We start from the raw sequence: 25,328 nt of genomic DNA, 5'->3' as shown, positions 1-25,328 counted from the left end.
GCAAGAATATACTCCACCTTGCAAATCTTGATTTGTTCTGAACTTTAAATGCTTCCACTCTAAAAATGATTTAAAATGTCCTATCTACTCATTCATTAATGCTGAATAATTGTCACTAAATTTTTTCAGTACTTTTCTAAATACAATCAAGATGTACGTGATTAACTTAATGTACATGTGAAACTTCATAGTTCCTGGTGGCCACTGGTAGATGAACATGTTGGGCTAGATATTTAGAATGTGTAGGTGACTTTTCCCTCACATATTGGTGTGTAAAATAGTACAGGACGTGGAAGTGTGTACCCCTTGCAACGGACTGTATTTAAACCACTGACTGGATACAATATCCTGAAGATGTCTAAGTTCAAATTTATATATATATCCTGATTATTTATGATTCTGAAATACAAATTCCACATTGTTAGCAGTAGTCCTCAAACCCTGCTTTCAATGAATGGCTCAGATGCTCTTTAATCTTACTCTTACATATATCTTCTTTAGTAGACTTGTAACTTAATATGATGGTAATTCTTAAATGCCATTTTAGTATGTAGTATTTCATATTTGCACTATCTATGGTAAGTCACTTACCTACCATAATTACCTTGGTTTTGATCTTTGGGTTTTATACTAATGGATAGTAGTATTGTCTCTAAAATTATCAGTGCATTTCTCTCTTATTAGAAGAAATTAGTGTTGGAAGAAAAGGGATAGGAATCAAATTCTCTTTCATTGTCTGGAATAATCCAAGTTATTCATTCAAAAAGAGAGTCAATTACATCAAAGTTTTAAAAGAGGCATTTATTGACTGAAAATAAATATGTAGACACACTTCTGATAGCAAAGAATTCACATTTCTTTAATGAACTTCAAGTGTATGGAAGATCCTTAAATTCCCACTTATCTTGTGTGTGCTTACAACAAACTCTATATTCCAACGGCAATGAGTATCTAACATTTTACTAAAAAAACCAAAAGTCTTTTTTAGCAAACTCTCCCTAGCTTTACAACTTTTGGAAAGACATAAAAACACAGAATGGTGTGTGTTAGACACCTAATTGGTAATGCGGCAAGGCAATGCTACATAGACTGAATATCAGCACTATCACAAGAACTATTAAATACATTGGAGCATATATAAGTCAAAGGGTAAACTGTGAAGACATGTTTACATATATACAAGAACTTTAAAAAGTGACAATGAAAGAATTATAGAACTTTTAAAAATATAGGCACTACTAATACTATTTTATCTCATTGAACTTTTTCTTGAGAGGTTGTGTTTTGTTTTGTTTTAAGCATTTTGATAACTAGGAAGGTGTCACATGCCACAGAAGGAAACAGCCCTATAGTATGCAGGACTTCTAGGTTCCAGGAGGGAAACAACAGGGGGCAAAATAAATTTGGGTGTAACAAGCACCCCCAAAGGAGCATTTTAGGCTTTAAATAATGACTTCTGTAACACTTTGTGGCACAAACAATGTGTTTTGTCAAAATAGTGTTATAAAGAATTCTTGACAACCATTCTACTTTTTCTTGGACCATCAAAACAATTAAGTGACCAAATGATTATGACCACAAAGAACCTTTCATAGTCATATGTCCTTGCCATAGAAAGAAAAAAAAAGGTACTATTATGAAACAATCTATCTTGCCCCAGGCTCAGAATCCCTAAGTCATAATATTTAACGTAAAATAACATTGCTCTAACAAAGTCACTTAAATTATGTAGAATTGGTAGTGTTATACATAACTTCCAATAAGTCTTTGGTATGTATACACATGTGTGTATATATAAACACACACTCTTTAAATCCTAACAGAATTAAAATTTCATTAATTTAATTTGCAACATATCCACCAATATATTCTGAAATGCTTCTCCGGTTTTTAGTTATAATACCAGCTTTCAAATTATAATTTCACAGTTTCCTTTTCCAAAAACAGTAATGTAATAAAAGCCTATCACCGAAATTTTAAATTTCACGTATATATGTCATTTAAGAGAATGGACTTTCAAACTAAAATAACCATAAAAGGTATCTTTTTTGTGTTCCATCAGTCTAATTCATACTTAAAGTAACTTATTTATTGGTAAACCAAAGTTCTCTCTGGGGAACAAAAAAATGTTTCTGTGTTTGAAGAAATGACAAGACAAGTGACAACACTGACAAAACATTATTTAACACTATTAGGTAACTTGGACAATTATAGCAATGATCATCTACACTGTGTGAAATGTCACAAGAAGTCATCAACAAGGGAAGAAAGTTATGTCAGTCCAATTTCTTCAAGAACACTACGTGGGGTTTCAGCTTCCTGTGGAGGGAAAATGTGAGACTGGTAAGGAGAGGCTTAAAAGAGTGAAACTGACACGGAAGGATATACATATTTTAGAGAATAAAGAAAGCAAAATGGAAAACAACCTTAAAAATTAAAACTCCTCAGGAGCACTCTACTAGTGATAGCTAGTGGTTATTTAGGGTTTGGGGTCCAAGACATCTGGGATCACAGAAAAATTATTTTCAGCATTAATTAAACACCTAATGATTACCCACCATACTCCTATAACACAAAATTGCAAACTGACCAGCAATTTCTGAAATCACTACCACTGATATATGCAGGAAAGATAAACTGTTAAAATTGAAATCCTCTTCTCCAAATTATAAGGAAAAAAACTTTCTATAAATCTTCAGAAGTTATTTTTCATGCTGTTTTTTGGTCACATAAAAAAATATATATATATTTAATTTTGTTAAATTAATTATTCACAGTTGGCAAAACTTCAAAAACAGTTACTGCCTCAAGTTTTTCAGAAGCAACCAATGGCAATGGAAGAGGCAACACAGACAATTAATGCTTTGGGACAAAAAAGGCCTATTAAACAATTGCTAGTCATTGTTAACTTTCAAAGAGGACAAAACAAAGCAGGAATATTAAGAAAATTTTTGAAAATTTTCTGCTCTGGCTGGTTTTGCACATTACAAAAAAAAAAAAAGGTACCAAGTAAGTCAAATTTCAGGTTTTACTACTAACAGTTTTTTTGTAATTTAAAGGTGAACTGTATGTTAATGGAAGAAAACAGTTTAATTTTGTAATATCCATCATATAAATACATAAACTTACTTTTGCATCCTAATCACAGTATAGCACAAAACAAAGAAAATACAAATTATATAAAACTACAAATTGTTAAAACATTAGATTTAATGTGTTTAGAGCACTAAATATTGTAATCTTATTAATCTGCTTAACTGTATGGTCTGTTTCCTTATGTGGAAAACAAAAACAGTACTTACCTCATGCATTGAGATTATCAAATAAAATAATCCTAATAGCTTACTGAAAGCATAAGTAACTAACACATATTTTGTATGTATTATGTATCATATATAGAAAAGAAAATGTTATTAAAAACCTACACAATTCAAACCATTGTTGATTGTTCAAGGATCGGCTGTATATTTCTATAATACTAGAGTTTAGGGAAATACGTTTCAAAGGCCTCTTTTAGTGGCAAACCACTTTGAATAACTTTTGAATTTATTTAATTATAACTTAGACATTAAAATCTCTGGATATAAGCAATGAATTATTTGGTACTTTTCCTTTTATATGAAATATGAAGCATGTTTTAATAAAAGCACATACAATATTAAAGGTTTTAATATTCTATATTAAAGGTTTTAATATTCTATAGTATAAAACCATAATTAGAAAATCGTTGACTATAATAAAATGAGAAACTATATTACAAAACCAAAATTATATTTTGCTAAAAGTACTTAAACAGATTGACATATGTATTTTTAAGATTTTATTTACTTGAGAGATGAGAGACAGAAAGAGAATGAGTAGAGGGAGGCACAGAGGTAGAAGGAGTCTGATGAGGGGCTGGATCCCAGGACCCTGAGATCATGACATGATCCGAAGGCAGACACTTAACTGACTGAGCCCCCCAGATGCCCCAAAACAGACTGATTTTTTAACTCTATAAATAAGTTAGTAATAATATGTTTAAAGTGTTACTTACTACTGAGCGACATAACATTGTATATTTTCTGACACAGTTTTGAGATCCTAAAGAGAGACTGATACCATTATGTAGCAAAATATGATTCAATAAATGAGGCATAAAAAATCCTTGAAATTGCTAAGAAATGTTTACCTTAAACATTATATAACCTAGTACTCCAAGTCTTCATTTTCTTTAGTAAACGTTTTAATAATTGCAGATTTTAGTCTTACAAGGTTAACCAGAGATAGTTCATTATGATGAAATTCATGTAGTTTTATCTTTAAAAACATATGTGTTTAAAAAGAAATATTCCTCAAATGTTCATAGGTCAAAATTTTTTCAATAAGAAATATGTCAACTGTGGGCAGGAATAAGCTATATGAATATCATATACATAATAAAAATAAAAAAAGAGTAGGATTGGAGGGCGCCTGGGTGGCACAGCGGTTAAGCGTCTGCCTTCGGCTCAGGGCGTGATCCCGGCATTATGGGATCGAGCCCCACATCAGGCTCCTCCACTGGGAGCCTGCTTCTTCCTCTCCCACTCCCCCTGCTTGTGTTCCCTCTCTCACTGGCTGTCTCTATCTCTGTCAAATAAATAAAATGTAAAAAAAAAAAAAGCAGGATTGGAGTTGCAGAGAGGGAAATATATAGTTATAAAGATACTGGATCTACACTGAGCTGACTGTATCTTCACTCTTAAGTAGGTCTTCGTAAGTATGTCAGCTCTTTATATTTCTGTTAAAAAGGTGAGTAGTTATTTAGCACAGCAGTTATTAGACTACTCGTAACGTTACAGAAAAAGAAATGGGCATGTTCTTACATAGCATACATTAAGTTGACAAGCAGTAAGACTTCTGCAACAGTGCACAGTAAAACAAAAACAAATTTTGCTTTTTTTTATGATTGAATATTTAACTTTAAAAGGATGCTCAAGAGTTCAGATTCATTTTTACTATTTCTAAATATATATCATGATACTCGTTCAAAATGATATCCTACCTCCCAAAAATCATGAAATACTTTATTAATGATATGGAAAGATTTTCAGTATAATCATCTGCTGAATACTCAGTTAACTGAAAATTCAACTAGAATACTTCAACCTGCCAGCTTCTCAGGATTCAGTTAAGCAGGATCTTATTACTGACTACCTTCATGAAAATTATTACATTGTAATAATGGTACATGTAATAATGTAATAAAATTACATCTTAATGTGATCATAAACTACAGATCACAGAGGAAAATTCTTCCCAAGGAAAAGTGCAAAAGTAGTTTCTTATCAATCATTTTAAATAGTAATGCAGATTTCTAACTATTAAACTCTGCTATGAGTTTAGTATGACAACAACAAAAGTCAAAAGAAACTTTGAAACTAAGGATATTACTTTAGGAAAATAAACAAAATACTTCACAGATTTTAAAGAATTCCCCTAAATAGATGTATTAGATGCCAATGCCCACAAATTTAAAAACATGTGTCTCATATCCATAGGAAAAAGGAACACCTTTTTACTGATCCTTACAAGAATCCATGGATAAACTTCTAGCAATACAAGAAACCCTTAACATTAAGACAAAATTATGTACTTTTTTTTCCCAGGGAGAGGGTCCTTGGCCCTTCAGACTCTCAAAGGGATTATACCTCTCATGCAAAATACCTGTAACACCCAAAGCTAAACTATTAATTTTAAAAAGCCGTGCATATTAAGTATTCTTAATGTATTTCATTATAATATTTAACCACAAACATGGTATGAAATTATGTAAAGTATTCTTTAAAAAATCTAGATACATTTCAACTTAAATTATAGAACCATAAATGGAGAAAAGCCAGTTAAATAGTAATGCTTAGTATACTCCCAAACATTTTAAAGAGATATTTCCCTTACCTCTTCCTTTTTCCACTTAGATTAAAATTATAATGGAATGAAACTGTAAGTTAAGTTAAACACAAACATAATTCATTCTCTTACAAAAGATCTTACTTTCTGGGGAGGAATCTATTTGTGCCATTAGTGATTCATATTATTTTATGAATAAATATTTTTCCAATGAAATTCTGCATCTATTTCAATATTCTCTTTATAAAAGTTCCGTTATAAGCTCAGATGAGAACACATTAGGGTAAAATTTCCAATGAAAATACTAATTTACAGGGAAAAATTTCCAACAAAAATAACAACTGGGCAAAATTCCCAATTAAAGTATTAATTACATTAACAATTTAATGAAATATTTGGGGCTATCTTTTGTGATACAAGTAGACTTTTCAGGTAATACTAAAACATAAATGGCAAACTTGACAAAATTATAAATAGAAAGAGACTTCATATATCCCACTAGTTTTTAAATTTTTAATCTGTGTTTCTGTGACTGGCTTATTTCACTTATCCTAATGTCCTCAAGGTTAGTTGTGCTGTTGCATATTGAGAACTTCCTTCTTTTTTAAGCTTAAATATTCCTTTGTATGTATATGCCACATTTTCTTTACCCATTCATCTACCGATGAAAATTTAGGATGCTTCCTCATCTTAGCTATTATGAATAGTGCTTCTTTTTTGGATAGAGACACAGAAGTGGGATTGCTGGATCATATGATAGTTCTACTATTAATATTTTGTAGAACCTCCATATAATTTTGCAAAGTAACTGTACATTTAGCATTCCCATTGAGTGTATAGGGGACCAATTTCCATAGCTTCACATCATCACCTGTTAGATTCTGCTTTTTGATACTAGCCATCCTACTCTATATAAGGTTGTGTGTCACTGTGCTTTTCAGTTCTGATGAGTACTGTGATATTATGCATCTTTTCATATACTTGTTGCCCATTCCTATGTTTTCTTTTGAGAAAGGTCTACCAAGTCCTTTGCCCATTTTTAAAATCAGTTTTTTATTGAGTTGTTAAGAATTCTTGATATATTTTGGATATTAACTCATTATCCAAAGTCTCAAAATACTAAAAGAGATTTATTATGAAAGAGAATAAACAATCCTAATCAACACTTACAAAATGTGATAGTCACAGCCATCCCTACAACTACATAAATGAGTAGATCTTTTTGCTTTAGGCAAGGATTGATAATAAGCCACAGTATTCCTTACAGACAATTATTATTCTACTAAAACAAAAAATTAACATTAATCAACTATGAAGGCCATTCTCCTTTAGGAGGGAGAAAAACCCTCTTCACTGAAAGAAAAAACAACCTAAAAGCAATCTCTAAAAGACTCTGCCCAAAATAGTACCTTAATGACATTTAAATATTTAAGATCGATTTTTAGTTAAAGGATATATAAGCCCCACAATTAACCAACTCATTTTGTTCTCTCACATATCAAGAAAATATTATAGTGGGGTAAGTATAAATTTAGTATTTTGGGTCTTCATGACATTAATACATCTTGGGAGTCAAAAAAAGAAAATTAAGAAATTAGGGCACGATAGCAGCAAAATGTGTAGGCAGTGCCAACCTGTCATTACCCAAAGAAACATCAAAAAACAAGCTGAACTATCAAAAACCAATTTTTCCAGGATGTTGGAAACAAGTAAAGTTTACAGGAACTAAGTAAATTCTGAATGAAGAAAAAGGTAACTTGAAAACGGTAGGAAAGCTTTGTAGCATTTTCTATGCTCCCACCCACTCCCTATAGGGCACAGTGGCAGTTCTGAAGTACAGATAGGCATGTTCTTATGTAGGACCCTGATCTCTGGCTCTGGAAGGAGTAAAGAACTTATTTGTAAAGACTGCCTATATCTGCACTAAACTGTCTGCAGGCTCTCTGAAGAACTGACTTAAGGCACTCAGCTCTTTCATACAGCAAAAGGGCTTTAATATACACTTAAGACAAAAACAATATAAAGCAAATTAATTGCATGTGCTTGGGGCAAAAGTAAGACCTACAACTGACTAGTAAGGGAAAGCTATACAAGATTCCTTGGGAAACTGAGACTAATGCAAAACAGAAGAGAAGAAAACATTTCCTAACTTACATTATGAAACCACCATTATTCTGATCCAAAGCCAAATAAAGACATCTTGAGAGGGACAAAGGAGAGACAGTGAACTAGAAAGCTCCAGACTTTTGTTCTTACTTTAATACATCAAAAAACAATAGCACAAACCAAAGTATCACTGAGAACTCTAAGACCTGCAACAACTAAGCAAACACTGAAATAACCAAAAGCTGAACTGAAATAGTATGAAATTTCATGACATCTTCACTTTACCCTTAACCTACATGTTTCCCCAGCACAGCTAAAACCAGTACTAACCCCAGTAGAGACAAAGCCACCCAATTTCTGGTCCTCCCTTGAGTTAGAAGAAAAAATACTGAACTTGTTTGCAACATTCTGGTTTGTATGAGGTTACTCCAGGGAATGGTATTTGCTCACGTAACTCAAAATGATGATGGGAAGGCTGGCATAATTTGAGTATCAAGTTGGAGGGTATTTACATATGGCAGGTGCCATGATGTGTGAGGAGTTGCAGGGATGCTGCAGACCTATGGGTGCCTGGAGATTAGAGGCAGAAACAGAATAGAAAGCACAAAGAACTAGAAGAAGAGAGAGAGAGAGAGAGAATCCCAAGCAGGTTCCTCACCCAATGCACAGCCCACAGGGCTCAATCTTACAACCCTGAGATCATGACTTGAACTGAAATCAACAGTCAGATACCTAACCAACTGAGCCACTCAGGCACCCCCATTTACATTTTCCAAGTAATTACTTTGAGGAAAAATTACTGTTGCCACTCTATGTTATCAGAGTGAAGCTCAATAAGGAAATTTAGAACTTGAACAATAAATACTACGAGACAAGTGGACTTAAAAGACAAAGACAAGAATACTGCACCCAGCAGTATTTATCATGAATATGTATTCTTCTCTAGTGCACATGAGATCATATATTAGATCACCAAACAAGTCTTAAGATATTTGAGATTATCTTTTCCTGACACAATGAATCAAACTAGAAATCAATAGCTGAAGGAAATCAGAAAAACCCACAAATAAATCCACAAAATTAAATGACATAATCGTAAATACCCAATGGGTCAAAGAGGAAATCAAAGAAATTAGAAAGTATCTTGAGAGGAAAAAAATAAAATCATAACATACAAAACTTATGGGATAACTTCTTGGCAATGTTAAAATTCTTGTTTTTGCTATAAATTTCCATTAAAAAAGATAAAAGATCTCAAAACCAACAAGCTAAACTTACTCCTTACAGAACAGGGAAAAGAACAAACTAAAACCCACAGCTAGGAAAAGGGAGAAAGATAGTAGATTTATAGCATACAGAACATAGAGAATGGAAAAATGCACAAAATCAAAGAAACCAAAAGTCTGGTTTTTGAAAAGACCAAAACTGATAATCCCTGAAACTACTAACATAGTATATGTTAAGTAAATTGAATTTAAATAAACAATTTAAAAGAACTGACAAACCTTTAACTATATTGACTAAAAAAACCCCAAAAGATTCACATCCCTAAAATCAAATCAAAAAGGTTATTATAGCTGATTTTTTACAAAAATTTAAAAAAAATTGTAAGAGAATACTATGAAGAACTGTGTGCCAAAAGAACTGGATAACCAGATGAGGTGCATATATTCCTAGAAACACAACCTATAATGAGTTATAAAGAAATAAAAAATCTGAACAGATCCATAGCTAATAAGAAGACTGAATCAGGAATCAAAACTTCCCAACCAAGAAAAGTAACCCCAGTACCTGATGTCTTCATCGGTGAGTTATACAAAACATTTAAAGAAGAACTGACACCAATTTTCTTCATACTATTCAATAAAATTGAAAAGCAAAAAACACTTCCAAAATTATTTTGTTAAGCCAGTATTACTTTGATACCAGAGGCAAAGGCACTATAAGAAAACTAACAATGACTATCTATGATAAATACTGATTTTCAAATCCTTAACAAGTTAGTAACAAACATAATTTAAAGCAAAATAAAAAAAATTATATACCACAACCAAGTGTAATTTACTCCTAGAACATCAGGCTCATTCACCACATTAGTATCAATCAATATAAGAAGCCACACTGAAAGAAGTTCAGAGAAAAAACCCACATACTCATCTCCACTGCTGCACAAAAAGCACCTGAAAAATTTAATACCCTTTCATGATTAAAAAAGAAAAAACCCAAAAACACAACTCAACATTTCAGCAACAGAAGAATAAAAGTCCCATATATGAAAAGTCCACATTCATATTCAGTGATGAAAAGTCTAAAAACTTTTTCTCTAAGATTAGGAAAAAGATAAGGGTCCTCCTCTCTCTACTTTTATTCAACATAGTCCTTAAAGTCCTAGCCAGAGCAATTAAAAAAAAGAATAAAAAAGCATCCAAATTAGAAAGAAAAAAGTAAAATTATGTCTGCTCTAACATCCATCTTATGTACAAAACCCTAAAAATTCCACACACAAAAATCAAATCGATAAAGTCAACAAAATTGCAAGATTAAAAAAAAATCAACAAACAAAAATCAGTTTTATTTACACACACTGGAAATGAATATCTCAAAAGTAACTTAAAAAAACAATCACATTGATAATAGCATCAGGAAAAGTAAAATACTTAGGAACAGACTAACCAACAAGAAGGTAAAGGACTTGTACACTGATAAATAAAAAACATTGCTAAAAGAAATGAAATAAAACACAAATGGAAAGACAGCCAGTGTTCACTAACTGGAAGACTTATTAATATTGTTAAGATGTCCATAACTACACAGTCATCCACAGATTCAATGCAATACCAATGGTGCTTTAGCAGAAATTCAAAAATCTATCTTAAAATTCATATAAAATTGCAAAGGACCAAACTATCTTAAAAAGCCAATCTTTAAAAGTGAAGATAATCTTGTAGAATGACAACAGTGGATATCTAGTATTTCCTGATTTCAAAACTTAACGTAAGGCTACCATAGTCAAAACAGTGTGGTTCTGGCATAAAAAGCCATACAGACCACATAGAACTGAGAATGCATAAATAAGGCTATCACACATCCGTGGCCAACTGATTTTTCATTGTTTTTATTAGTAATCTAATTATAAATTTTCTTAAACACTGCACTACATGCATTACAGAATGGGCATCACTTCCAAACAGTAAAATAATAGTCATATACACAGCTTCTAAGTAGCTTTCTTAGAAGCATCTTTATTACAAGTCTTTTTATTTCCCCCAATTTTATTAAGATATAATTGACATACATCACTGTATGAGTTTCAGATGTAGAGCATAAAGGTTTGACTTACATGTATTGTGAAATGATTATGTTTGGTTAATATCCATTATCATTTAGATACAATAAAAAGAAATAGCAACAAAAATTTCTCCTTGTAATAATATACCATAAGGTCTACTCTCTTAACTTTCCTATATATCATACAGCAGTGTTATAGTTATCATGCTGTACATTCTACCTCTAGTACTTATTTATCTTATAAATGGAAGTTTGTGCCTTTTGACCACCTTCCTCCAACTCCTCCTTCCTCCACCCTCAGTATATACAAATCTGATCTTTTTCCATGATTTTCCCCCAGAGATTCCACATGTGAGATCTTTGTCTAACTTATTTTAATTAGCATAATGTCTCCAGTCCATCCACACTGTCACCAATGACACGATTTCCTCATTTTTTATGACTCAATAATATATTCCATTATACCTATCTATTTACCTATCCACCTATCTCACAATTTCTTTTACCATTCATGCATCCATGGATATTTAGGGTTGTATTTCTATGTTCTATGGAGGTGCAGATAACTTTTCAAATTAGTGTTTTCATTTCTTTTGGATATATTCCCTGAAGTGGAACTGCTGGATATCATAGTTCTAATTTTAATCTTTTAGGGAATAACCAAACTGTTTTCCATGTGACTAAATTACAATGCCTCTAAAAGGGTACAACGGTTCCCTTTTCTTCACATCCTCACCAGTATTTGTTATCTTTTTGATGATGGCCAAGCATGGTATCTCATGATTTTGATTTGCATTTCCCTAACAATTGATGTTGAACATCTTTTCATGTACTTGTTGGCCAACTGATTTTTTGACAAGTGTGCCAATGACTAAATGATTAAAGAATAGTCTCAATATATGTTGCTGGATTCATTGGATTTCCACATGAAAAACGAGATCTAGATCCATTTTAAATCTTACTATGTATAAAAATTATATCAAAATGAACCACTGATATAAATATAAGAGCTAAAACCTTAACTCTTAGAGAAAAACACAGGTGTAAATCTGATAACCTTGGATATGGCAAGAGTTCCACAGGTATAACAGCACAATCATTACTAACAAAAGAAAAAGATAAACTGCACTTTGTCAAAATTAACACTTATATGCATAAAGGATAAAATCGACAAGGTCAAAAGCTAACATACAGAATTGGCAAAAACATCTGGAAATTCTATATTTGAAATGCATTTAACATTTTCCTTCCTCTCTTCCTTCAAGAGAATAGAGTGGTGAAGGAAGGGGGAGAGAAAGGGAAAGAGGATGTCAAGCAGACTCCCCACTGAGCGCAGAGCCTGACTTGTGGCTGGATCTCACAACCCTGAGATCATGACCTGACCAAAATCAAGAGTCAGATACTTAACTGACTGAGCCACCCAGGCACCCCCAATTTTCATAATATATAAAAAACGACTTCAGTTTAACCACAAAAAAACAAACAGACCAATTCAGAATGGCAAAGAACTTGGATTAACATTTTTCCAAAGAAGATATAAATTGTGAACAAGTACATGAAAAGATGCCCCAAATCAATCATTACTCATTATGGAAATACGAATCAAAAGTACAGTAGTTTACACCTACTAGAATGGGTAGAACAATAATAGCACCAACAACAACAAACAACTATTGGTTAAGAGTGAGAACAGACTGAAACCCTCATATTTTGCTGGTGGAAAATCGCAAATGGAGCAGTTACCGTGAAAAACAATTTGACTATTCTTCAATAAGTTAAACACAGAATTACCATGTCTCACCAATTCTATTTTTAGGTACATACATACCCAAGAAAATTGAAAGCAGGCACAGACAGATACCTTTATACCCATGATCATAGCATATTATTCACAATATGCAAAAGCTACAAATGATCCAAGTGTCCATCAATGGATGAATGGACAAACACAGTATAACATATACATGTAACTGAATATTATTCAGCCATAATTCTGATGATAAAACATGGTTGAAGCTTGAGGACATTATGCTAATAAAAGACACAAAAGGACAATATGAGGTAAAACGGGCAGGTGAAAGAAAATGGAATAGAGACTACAGGAACTGGTAAGGCATAGTAGGCAGATGAGACTATTTTTAATGGTTGAGTGTTTCATTCAGTATGGGCACAGTAAAAAGTTCTGGAAACGGAGAGTGATGACGTTTGCACAATACTGTGAATGTAATTAGTGATACTGAATTATGCACTTCAAGAGTTAAAATGGTAAATTTTATTTTACATATACCTTGAGACAATAAAAAAAGTTACATTTAAAAAAAAATAAACGGATAGGCTGTACCTGATTTACCAAATCCTAACAACTATGAGAACTAATGGAAAAATATGAAGAAAATAAGGAAGCTCATTTCCCCAAAGGGGAAAAAAAAGAAAAAGAAAAAAAGCACCTAAGAAAACTCTAATCTGCTTTGCTACATTTACACCTAGGCATCAAGTGAAAATAAGGACCAATTGGGAAAGAAATGCCAGGCTCAATTATCCCGCCTAAAAAAAGAAGGTTTTCTTGAGTAAGTAAAAACAATACATAATATAAAGTTCTTGAAATATTAATGTTACGTTTGATTCCTTTCTCTCCCTTTTTTTTTTAAAGTTTTATTTATTTATTAGACAGAGAGAGAGAGAGCCAGCGAGAGAGGGAACACAGCAGGGGAGTGGGAGAGGAAGAAGCAGGCTCCCAGTGGAGGAGCCTGATGTGGGGCTCGATCCCAGAATGCGGGGATCACGCCCTGAGCTGAAGGCAGATGCTTAACGACTGAGCCACCAGCGATCCCCTTTTTTTCTCTTCTTAAAGTAGTCCACCCACTAAAAATTAGGCTCTAATATTCTGAGTGCTAAAAATGGGCACAGAGAGACTTACTGACAGATCATTTTCAAAGTGAACAATCTACCCACAGATAACTGAGTTGATGTAACTGAACATGTTATAAGAAATAAACTGTACATGGACACTATATTCCAAATAGGTTTCTGAGTACTTTCTGAAGTATAAGGATGATGACCAAGGCTTCTCTAGCAACAGCAACCATGATACTCCTAGTAAAGACGACTAGTAGAGTAGCTTACCTCCTGCAGTAGATCTGCCTGCTCAATTGCTTTTAGGACATTTTTCTTGGATGTCTCCTGAACTTCCCCCCCTAAAAGAAACTCATCCAAAATAAAATAAGCCTTCTCAAAATTAAAGATGATATCAAGTTCACACACCTAAAAAGCAAAAATAATAAGAAGAATAATAATGTTAAAGTAAAGGAAGCAAATTTTGCTTATCCGCTATTAGTTGGTAAAATAAAACCTAACGCAAGTCAATAAATGTTAACTCCTTGTAAAATACCAATTATACTAGTCTAAGCATCACTGACTTCCTTTTCAAATTTGCAGTACCTGAAAACATGTCTATGAGTTCAATAAAATTTGATTTTGCATGTTTCCTGCAAAAATTTTCTACCTTTACAACTAATTTTTCAGTGCTTACTTAAAAGGTAAATGTAACTGCTATCCAAATCTAAATTACAAACTTAACATTTTCAAAACATTAAAATATATGCAGTTGAACTCCTTCTAATTTCACTATCTTAAATCTTATTTTTAGTACTAATAAAATGAATAGGTCTCTAGGGGAAAGGAATTTGACAGTTAACTGACAACTCACACTTATAGGAAGCTGAGTCATTCTTTACCTCTCACTAACAGTAACATTTAAATAGAATCCATAAAACAAATAATAAACTCATCATGAAGGTTAAAAAATTACTATGGCATTCAATTTCTTACAATACTACTCACACTGCCAAAATATTTGTCAAGTAATTCCACATAACGATGAATTATTTCCAAAGTAATCAGTTCATTTTCCTGATCCTCAATAGCACAGCAAAAATACAAGCTAGCATATCTGCAACAAAATATAAATGTGGGATAAAATTTTATCCTGTACTTATGTTTTCTAAATACATTTTTACACACTATTGTGAAAACCCCAGACTTACACATTTTCTTCTAATAGTGCAGATTATTTTTCTTCTAGACTAAAAAAATAATAAATGCTTCTAAGAGAAATTCTTTAAAGTACCCTCAAGGAACAAGAAGAAACATCATTCAATCACATAAGCTAGAAAGGGTAACATATTTTGCTATTCCTTCTTTCAGGCTCCTTTATATGAGTATTTTGAAATACAGCTGATCCAGGTTTTTTCTTGAGTTCAGTTAGTTAAGACAAAATACACTTCATGGTTAATTAAAAGCACAAGTAAGCAAAGAATAAAATGAAGGATTTATTGAAGATATTGTCATTCAAACCATCAGAATAACCCTAAACACAAAACATGGCTTAGTTAAGTAAGGGGCCCAGGGATAGTAATATAATAAAGATTTCACTCAAAGACACAAACTTTACATAAAATAATAAAAGAGGAAAGAAACTGCAGTAATGCAATAAGAGCACTGTGTGGTTTTAGTTCTTTTGCCTACTATCCCTTCTCCAGGTTGAAGGCAGCCCACGTTTCTGGTGCTGCCTGTTAATGCTAGAAAGTGCAATAGGTACTATATTCACAAAGAACTGTGCAATGTGCTACCACCACTCTGGTGGTTTCCTCAAACAGTAAGAAATGATGTGTCTATTCTCCCAGCTGTGAGCATTCACAGGATTGGGATAATTTCAGAGGTAGCTTTTGCCCAAAGCATTTAGAGGTAAAATTATTGGCTGCAGCAACAATGGGCCGGAGATAATAGTTCGGAGAAGTAATAGCAAGAAAAACCTAAAAGCTTGTGAAACAAGAGACTGGGAAAGGAGACATGTTGGGGAAAGAGAGTTTTTAAGATTCCTGGGGTATTCTGGGTAGTTTAGAACATCACATGTTTGTTCATGGCTGGACGCATGCTCTGAAAAAGTCTGGGCAGACACTAGAGAATACTTGAAGAAATGGCCAAAAACTTTTCAAATGTGATGAAAGAAATGAATTTACATATTCAATATTCTCTATCAATTCCACACAGAAAAGTTCAAAGAGATCTATACTGAAACAGATTATATTCAACTTGCCAAAAAACAAAAACATAATCTTGAAAGCATCAAGAGGGAAGAAACTCATCAAGTACATAGATCCTCAGTAATATTAAGTGCTGATTGCTATTCAAAAACTATGGAAGCCAGCAATAGCATTACATATGTAAAGTGCAAAAAGCAACAACAAGAACAACAGCGCCAACCAAGAAACTAGAGAATCCTGGTTACAAAAATCTGAAATAGAAGTGGGAACATTACTACTAACTTTCAGAAATAAAAAACGAGTCTATCCAAACACTAAAAACAACTGAATACCAACAAATTAGACGATCTAGACAAAATGGAAAATTCAAAGGAATATGCAAAGTGCCAAATGACTAAAGAAACAGAAAATCTGAATAAATTTTTGCAAGTAAAGAGACTGAACTGGTAGGCAAAACCTCCCAACAATGAAATGCCCATGATCAAACTGCTTCAAACATAAATAAATCCTATTACATTTACAGAACAATTAAGAATAATCTTTAAATTCTCCCCCAAACAGACAGGAGGAATTGAACTTATTTGGGGATGCCAAATATCAAAGCAAAGCTAGATAAAGATTTCACAAGAAAACCACAGAACAATATGATTTATAAATACAAATATAGAACTCCACAACAGAATAACAAGCTGAATCCATCAATATGCTAAAAGGACTATACATTATGACCAGGTATGGCTTCCAAAAATTCAAGGGTGGTCAACATACAGGGAAAAAAATTGTTATAATACACTACAGTAAGAGAATGAAAGATAACAAACATGTAATCATTTCAAGTGATGCACAAAGCATCCAAAATCCAGCACGTTTTTATAAGTAATAGGCAAAGGACTTGAGTTGACCTTTCTCCACAGAAGATAAACAAATGACCAAAAAGCACAAGAAGATACTCAATATCATTAGTCATTAAAAAAATGCTAATTGAAACCACGATATCACTTCACACTCACCAGGATGGCTATAATAAAGGAAAAAGGCCAAGTAAGTATTGGCAAGGTTACAGAGAAATTCGAACCCTTCCTGTACATTTATATATATATATTTTAGGGGGGATGCGTAGAGGGCAAGGGGGGGGAGAGAGAGAGAGAAGGAGAGAGAGAGGGAGAGAGGGAGAAGATCTTCAAGGAGACTCCCCACTGAGTACAGAGACTGACGTGGGACTCCTTCTCTCGACCTTGAGATCATGACCTGAGCTGAAATCAAGAATCTGACATTTAACCGACTAAGCTACCGATGTACCCCAGAATTCTTGTAAATATCTAGTGGGAATGAAAACTATTAAAGCCATTGCAGAAATAATCTGGCAGAACTTCATAAAGATAACACAAAGTTATCTTATGACTCAGTAATTCCACTCCTAGCTCTCACAACAAAAGAACTGAAAACAGTCAAGAAAATACTTGTACATGAACATTCATAGTAGCACTATTCACAACTGCCAAAAATTAGAAACAATTCAAATGTCAACCAACAGATGAACAAATAAACAATGTAGTAAATTCATACATGGAATATTATGCAATCATAAAAAGGTCTGAAGAACTGATATGTGCTGTGGCATGGTCAAATCTTGAAAACATTATTTTAAATGAAAAAAGTAATATGCAAAAGGCCCATATCACATAATTCCATTTACCTGAAATGTCCAGAAAATAAATCTACATAGAAAGATTAGTGTCACAGGGAAATGGGCAGAAATAAATATATAATCACTGCTAATATGTATGAGGTTTCTTTGGTGATAAAGAAAATAGAGGTGATATAGATGATAATTGCACAACTCTGTAAATATAGTAAAAATAATGGATAATGTAAGACACATTACAGTTTATGTGATTTTATATCAACTTAGGAAAACACAATAGGATATCATTTTATACCTAACAGAATTGTTATAATAAAAAATGACAGATAACAGCATCTGTTGGTATAGGTGAGGAGAAATTGGAATCCTTACAACCTGTTACTAGAAATGTAAAACTGTACATACACTTTGGAAAACAGTTTAGCAGTTCCTCAAAGGAACTGTTACTTTATGACCCAGGAATTCTACTCCTAGGTATAATCATTAAGAGAAATAAAAACACTGGTCTATAAATAGTTTGTACACAAATGCTCAGTTTACCTATAATTCCCCCAAATTAAAAACAACTTAAATGTCCATTAACTAATTATTGAATAAAATGTTGCCTATTCATAGAATATATGTGACAATGAAAAGAAATAAAATACTAATACATGCTACAATAAATCTTTGAAATGTAATGTTAAGTTAAAGAAGTTAGTGACATGTTTTAGGACCACGTGGGTGGGGTCCACTTACATGAAATATGTACAACAGTCAAATCTATAATGCTCAAATCGATTAGTTGCATAAGCCCAGAAGAATAGATTTTGGGTAGTGTGGCAGCTAAGAGCTACATGGTTTTTTTGGGAGGGGTACTGGAAATGTCCTAAATTGATCACACTGGATGCCCAGCTCTGTGAATATACTAAATATATTTAGTATTATACACTTTGAATGGCTGAATTATCTGATATGCTAGTTACATCTAAATAAAATTGTTGAAGGAAAAAAAGAGAACAGTAAGAAATTATCTGGGTTATTTTTAATACAGGGAATTTAAGCTTATGTTAATTATTAGCTTTCAAAAAACCTTTGAAAGTATCTATTCATATATTCAAAACACTTGACTTCTCACTCAGCTAAATATCGGTAGATTGTCCATGAATATAGCTAAATGTAATACCTACTGGTATATTAATAAAAGTTGTTTTGTTATTCAAGAAAATCTGTTCAGTAATATTATTTAACAAATTCTCAAAATGATAATTTGTACATATGTTTATTTTCTAGTAAATATAAATTGAGAGCCTCTTCCAAAAAAAAATTCAATATTCTGTCTTCAAGCAATCTCTAAGAACATTTTCTTTAGAGATGAGGAAACGAAGGGAAAATGCTAGTGGTAGAAACAGGGAATAAAAGGAATAAAACTGAAGTATCTAGATTTTCAATCTGTTTTTTTCCAACAGTATTGTCCTTAGTGCCTATCTTTCTTTCCCAAACAGGAAAACTCTGCATGAGACAGATTCAGGGTGAAGATTGTAGATGAGACAGAACACAATATGTAAGTTAGTGAAGATATGAAGACCACTTGTTGATCTGAACAGCAAAATATCAGCATTTCTCTGATGCTCAAAGGTAATTCTCTTGCTTAGAAGATCCTTCCTCTTCCAGTTGGGCTAGAGAAAACAGATCACCTGTTTATATCAACAAAAAATATTTCGTTAAATATTAGCATCAATGACCCTTCAATACAAAACAGGGAGAGGGGATTTTAATAGGCACACTGATTATAAATGATACAAAACTTTTTCATGTGAATTTCCCCTCAATTCAAGTTATCAGTCACAATAAATTATCTGCTATAGCTATTAAAAGAAAGGAAGGGACAGGCTGATTGATATGTGTTCTCCTTTCATCCATTTAACAGTCCTTCTCCTTCAACTACAGGAACTTTGACTCATGGGACTTACTCTCTTGAAGGTACTTTCAAATTTTCCCCTTTTAAAAGGACTCCTCCCTGTAGGTATAAACAAGCTGAAGGTTCTCAATCCTTTTTGAAGCCCAGTCCTAGGAATATGGGCAGATACTATCTCATCTCTTCTCTCATGGCAAAGTTCCCCCAAAGAGTCTACATGTGCCTTTTGAATTTCTTCATTTCTTCATGTTGCATTTTACTACATGGAGAGTTCTTCCTCTACTACTCTACTGAAAATGTCTTGGGAAAAGGCATTTATGAATGTCCACTGTAAAATCTAATAGATTATTTCTTCATTTTAATTGAACTTTATCTGACATTTTGAGCCATATCTGAACTAGTAATCTTATTTTTAAATAAATTACCTTATTGATTGTATACTAGAAGAACAGCCTTGCCCAAAAAGACATCTGGGTTCTAGAAGATTATCTCTGATATCTAACATCTAATATCTAATTCCCTGCCTGATGAAAGTGTCTTTGTTTACCTAGAGGCCTTGGGCATACCACATAGTCTATGCTGAGAATCATTTATGGTGGGGATTCTGGGCCAAAATATATCAACTGAAGTTGGCCATTCAGTTACATTTATGTGACCAAGCAAACTCCAATAAAAACTAGTCACCTTGGGGCGCCTGGGTGGCACAGCGGTTAAGCGTCTGCCTTTGGCTCAGGGCGTGATCCCGGCGATCTGGGATCGAGCCCCACATCAGGCTCTTCCACTATGAGCCTGCTTCTTCCTCTCCCACTCCCCCTGCTTGTGTTCCCTCTCTCGCTGGCTGTCTCTATCTCTATCAAATAAATAAATAAAATCTTTAAAAAAAAAAAAAAAAAAAAAAAAAACTAGTCACCAAGACTTCCCTGGTTGGAATGCTTCATATGCACTTTTAGACATTACAGCATAAAGAATGTCATAACTCCAGTGAGAGAAACCAATCAGAAAGTTCAAGCTTGGAACTCTTTTGAACTGTATACTATGCTCCTCTTTTCTTGGCTTACTGTAATCTGGATCTTTTCCCCATAGTAACCACGAATATACTACTTTTTCAGTAAGTTTTGTGAATTATGATAAAATTGACTTATAGTGAGTTTTGACCAAAGGGCAGTCTTAGGAATCCCTGATTTTACATATGGTGTCAGATATGATGATTATCTTGGGGAGAATGGGAGTTTACACTGATTATATACTCATTGTCTTTGGTTTTTATTCCACTCTGGAGGTATTTTCTTTTATTCCTTTGTCAAATACTTGAACGCTGCTAATTAACAATTTATATCAAAAATTTCAACAGACTTTTCAGCACACTCACTCTGTCAGAGAACGAAATGCTGGCAAATGCAAGTCACACAGGCATCACAAACCATTCAAAAAATGAGCCAGTTCTCTAGTTTATCATTTTTCTACTAAGCTGAACAAGAAATCACCCACTCCCCTCCCTCATTCAATGCCTTCCCTACTTCTATGAATAACCAAGTCTTATAAAATTTACCATTATTAGAGCTTTCCCTTCCACGTGCTGAGGGCCACTATCTTTGTTCAGGACCTCATTATAATATCCTCTGTTAAATCATCTCTTAGGACTCAGTCTCTGAAGTACACAATTTCAATTCTTTTATTATTACAATGATCTTTTAAGAAATGTAAATCTGATCTCTCTTAACTGTGAGGTCTTTTTATCTCTATGATTAAGATTTGACTTTTAGTGGCTTGTCACTCACTCTTCAGACAAGACTCCTAATTCCTTCCTCGAATTTGAAGTTTGGTCAACTGCAACAGTTTTCTAACTGAGAAACGCTGCAGAAGACAGAAGCCAATTGGACAAAGGCACAGGTTCCCTATTCCTGATTTTACAATCACAGTTCCACTTCTACTTGTTCTACTTATTAAAGTTCTATCTGAACTAGGTATCTCCTAGCTCTAAATTTCTATTATTTTCTAGATATTTTCTTAATAAACATTAAGATAAACACTGAACATTAAAAAAAAAACAAAAGATCAAATTCATTCTGTTAGGATTTAAACAATACTGTATGTTCTATAATCTCTATTTCTTCTCCTGTCATCATTCCAACAAAGATATCACCATTCATATCCAGAGTGGAATAAATGAAAGCAGTAAGAAAATCAAACTTCTATTTAATTTTCACTGAATCCATACTGATAGTTCCCTGTACATTCCCCACGTAAGAAACACCTTTTTTACATACAAAAACTGTCTTGTCTTTACTTGAACTCATTAAGGTAGTTAATTACCTTTCTAGTTAATTAATAACTAGGAATGGGGAAAAAACAAAGTAAATGTGGCCCCAATGTTCTATGAAAGAAATTATATTTCTTTTAGCTTTCTTAGAATTCTTTAAAATTGCATTTCAAATTTTTAAATCTTTAGACATTAATAAAGAATATGATATTTTTCCAATAATAATTAAGATAGCATTTTTTTTTTTTTTGGTAACTTCAGTGTTGAAAGAAATCCATGAGATAGACTGTGAAATCAAATTTTAAAGAAGCTATCCTTGGAAAAATTGGTATTTATTCACACTTCTACCACTGCTTCATTTTACCTCAAATTAATAAACCTAACTAAAAACCATATCCTGTACACATACATAAGTTACAAAATAAATGTATTTAAACAATTATATTAATGACTAGGTCTATCTATTCAAGATGTGTTTATAATTGATTAAGACTTGAAAATTCAGATAAAAGCCTTATCAGTATCAGTCATTACGGAGTCATAAGGAGAGGTGGAGTGGAGTGGGAGAATGCTTTATTACATTCTCTTATCTATTCTTATCTAAATTAGAGAACTGATGATTTCAAATATTGACCCTACATAACTTGCAAGAAAATGAATGAGTTCACTGAATTTTTCTAGAAGATAAAGATGAACATTATTTGTAAATTTAGTTAAAACTATTCCCCTGCTTTTAACATTTAATCTGGTAAAAAAAAAAAAAAGTTATTTTTAAAAACACAAGTTTCTATCTAAATAGGTTTATCAAAAATTTTACTATTTATAAATGTTCTGTCTCAAAAGTCTGCAATTCCACATTACAAATTTGATTTTGCTACTTCCAAATTTCTGATAAATAAAAATTATACCTTTTGTAAACAATCTTCAGATCTCGCCACTCATGAAAGCTGCACATTTTAGGTTTATGTGCTAAAATAGTTTGAACAATTTCCCTTGTGATTTTTTTCTTCTCTCTGTCTGATAGTGAGACATACCATTTCTGCAGTCGAAGCTTTCCCTGACGACTAAAAAGCAACATAAACTGCATCTGTTAAGATAAATAAAACCAAAGTTACATTTGATGTTTTCATTCAATAGAGTTAAGATTGCAAAATAAAGGACTTTGAAGAAAATGAAAATATGTAATTCTACAGAAAAATCTTCCCAACCTACTTTGGTCTGCTTAAATCTGGAAAGGAATGGAGAAAAAAAGAAAACCATTGCCTGTCGCAATCAACTTTACAACTTAAAAAACTATTTTCTATGTTTCCTGTACATTCCATACTCTACTTAAAACAAAAAAGAACTGTATACATCAATTGGCTTAGACAAATTTAAAAGAAAAAGAGACCCACAATTTTCGACACTTGGGTCTTTCCACTTCCAGAAAGAATCCTATATACCTTCACTTAGAATGCTTTCTTCAGTTAATGCTAGCTAGCATATTTTAAGCAAATACTAAAAATCTAACATCAATGAAAAAACCGAAACCCATAAATAGGTTTTTCTTGAAAAGCTAATTATTAGGTATCTATTTTCATCTCAGTTTTAAAAAAATATCCAACACAAATACGCATCCTGAAGAACTGAGTTGATACAATATAAGAATATATAAGCCTTTAAAAGCCAAAAGATGTCGATTCAGAAGCATTACACAAAATTCTTCATCCAAAATAATAAATAGCAGCTTCTACACATGGACTGGGTATTGAAATCTAGCAAATTTATGAGCTATTTCCTTTATATTTATTTAGAATCTAGAAAGCAATCTAATTTATCTTCATGTTTACTTTTTGAAGAAAGCCTCTTGTAATTCAACTGGCTGTACAAACCGCAAACAAAAAGTGCCATTTCTGCAAAGATTAAAGGCATAATTTACGTAGGTAATTTTTTTCCACTTAGTGAAATTAATCTTAATTATTAAAAAAATTCTTTAATAGTGGTACTGGAAGTAAAACGCAAGCCTGATATTAATATTTGCCACATCATCTTAGATTTGAATAAGGGTGAATTTACACAACCAGAATAGAAAAAGAATGACTCCTAAATCTGCAAAGGCACTAAGAAATCTGCAGATTTCCATATAATCCAAGAAATATTAAGCAAACATTTGGAAATTTATGAAGCGACATTAAATACTGTGTTAACGACCCTAACCCATTTTATTTTCACTGATTTATTAGCAGAAAATACAAACGGTCGTAGATAACAATTCGCCTCCTAATATTGTACACAGCAGCTCTTAAAAGGAACAAGTAAGTGTCACTGGGCAATATATAAATGCAAAGCGGCTACCGGAATTTGGAAAAGAATGGAGCCCAAATTCAAGGATATTGAAATGCGGGTGGGGTGGGGATTTGCTTTGGAAAGGGTAGGTATATAGGTAAGACTGTTTGCAGCAGGGTTCCGGTATTCCCCACGTCCACACCACCGCTGCTAAATACAAATTTTCTACTAAAATGGGCAGGTACTTATTTGCAAGACACAGGTATTCACTACTCTCCTTGTTAAAAAAGCAATGGTTTTACTCTGCGGAAAAGGATAGGACCCCGGAACTCTGACTTTGGTATTAAACACACGAGCTCGGTCAAGAAGCTGGACGCACTACAATGCTCCCTGGCCCGGCTGTCTCCTATGATTCACCAATGATGGATGCCAGAGGAGGTAACAGGCAAGGTGCACAACAAACCCATCAGCGGACACCAACGCAGTTCGTGAGTCTCTCCCAAATATTACACGGGAAATTTAATATGATTCCAGAACCAAAAATAACGGGTTAGGTCACATAGCGTCCGTCACTGGCTTTCGCATCCCCCGGGGTGACGCGGATAGAAAAAGTGCTCAACATTCGTTCACGGTCCCTGACACCCCACTTTGCCCCCCAGAACTTACGGCGGCCGTGGGCCGTGAGGTTTCCGGAACTTGTTCGGCCACACCCGTGGCAGTTGAGGGGAAGCCCCTGTCGCCGAACTGAGCAAGAGAAGCCGTGTTGCTGCGGGGAGGGACCCAGGCAGCGGAGGGAAGCCTTTGGCGACGAGGAGAGGGCTAGTCGACAGACCCCACCCTAGTGAGCGGAGGAGAGGAACCGAAGTTGCAGCGAGCGGAACGTGCTGGATGCAGCTCCGGTGTCACCAACTGCTCGGGAGCCTGCGCACCGACTTCACAATCGGAAGAAGCCAGAAT

General features: G+C 33.5%; 1 protein-coding gene across 1 annotated transcript; it reads right to left on the bottom strand.

Moving 5' to 3' along the window:
- Positions 1-780: 780 nt before the first annotated feature.
- Positions 781-25,328, bottom strand: LOC125281245 (AP-1 complex subunit sigma-2-like). The gene is made up of 5 exons (XM_048213732.2): positions 25,038-25,328; positions 23,015-23,193; positions 15,103-15,211; positions 14,386-14,523; positions 781-2,319 (listed from the first exon to the last, which is right to left on the bottom strand). Exons 2-5 carry the CDS (start codon positions 23,191-23,193, stop codon positions 2,272-2,274), a joined length of 474 nt encoding a protein of 157 aa, XP_048069689.1. The 5' UTR covers positions 25,038-25,328; the 3' UTR covers positions 781-2,271.

Source organism: Ursus arctos, chromosome Y (assembly GCF_023065955.2).
Source record: "Ursus arctos isolate Adak ecotype North America chromosome Y, UrsArc2.0, whole genome shotgun sequence".
NCBI classification, from domain to species: Eukaryota; Metazoa; Chordata; class Mammalia; order Carnivora; family Ursidae; genus Ursus; species Ursus arctos.
Note: the sequence above shows the minus strand (reverse complement) of the source record. Positions and strands in the feature narration are given on the sequence as shown.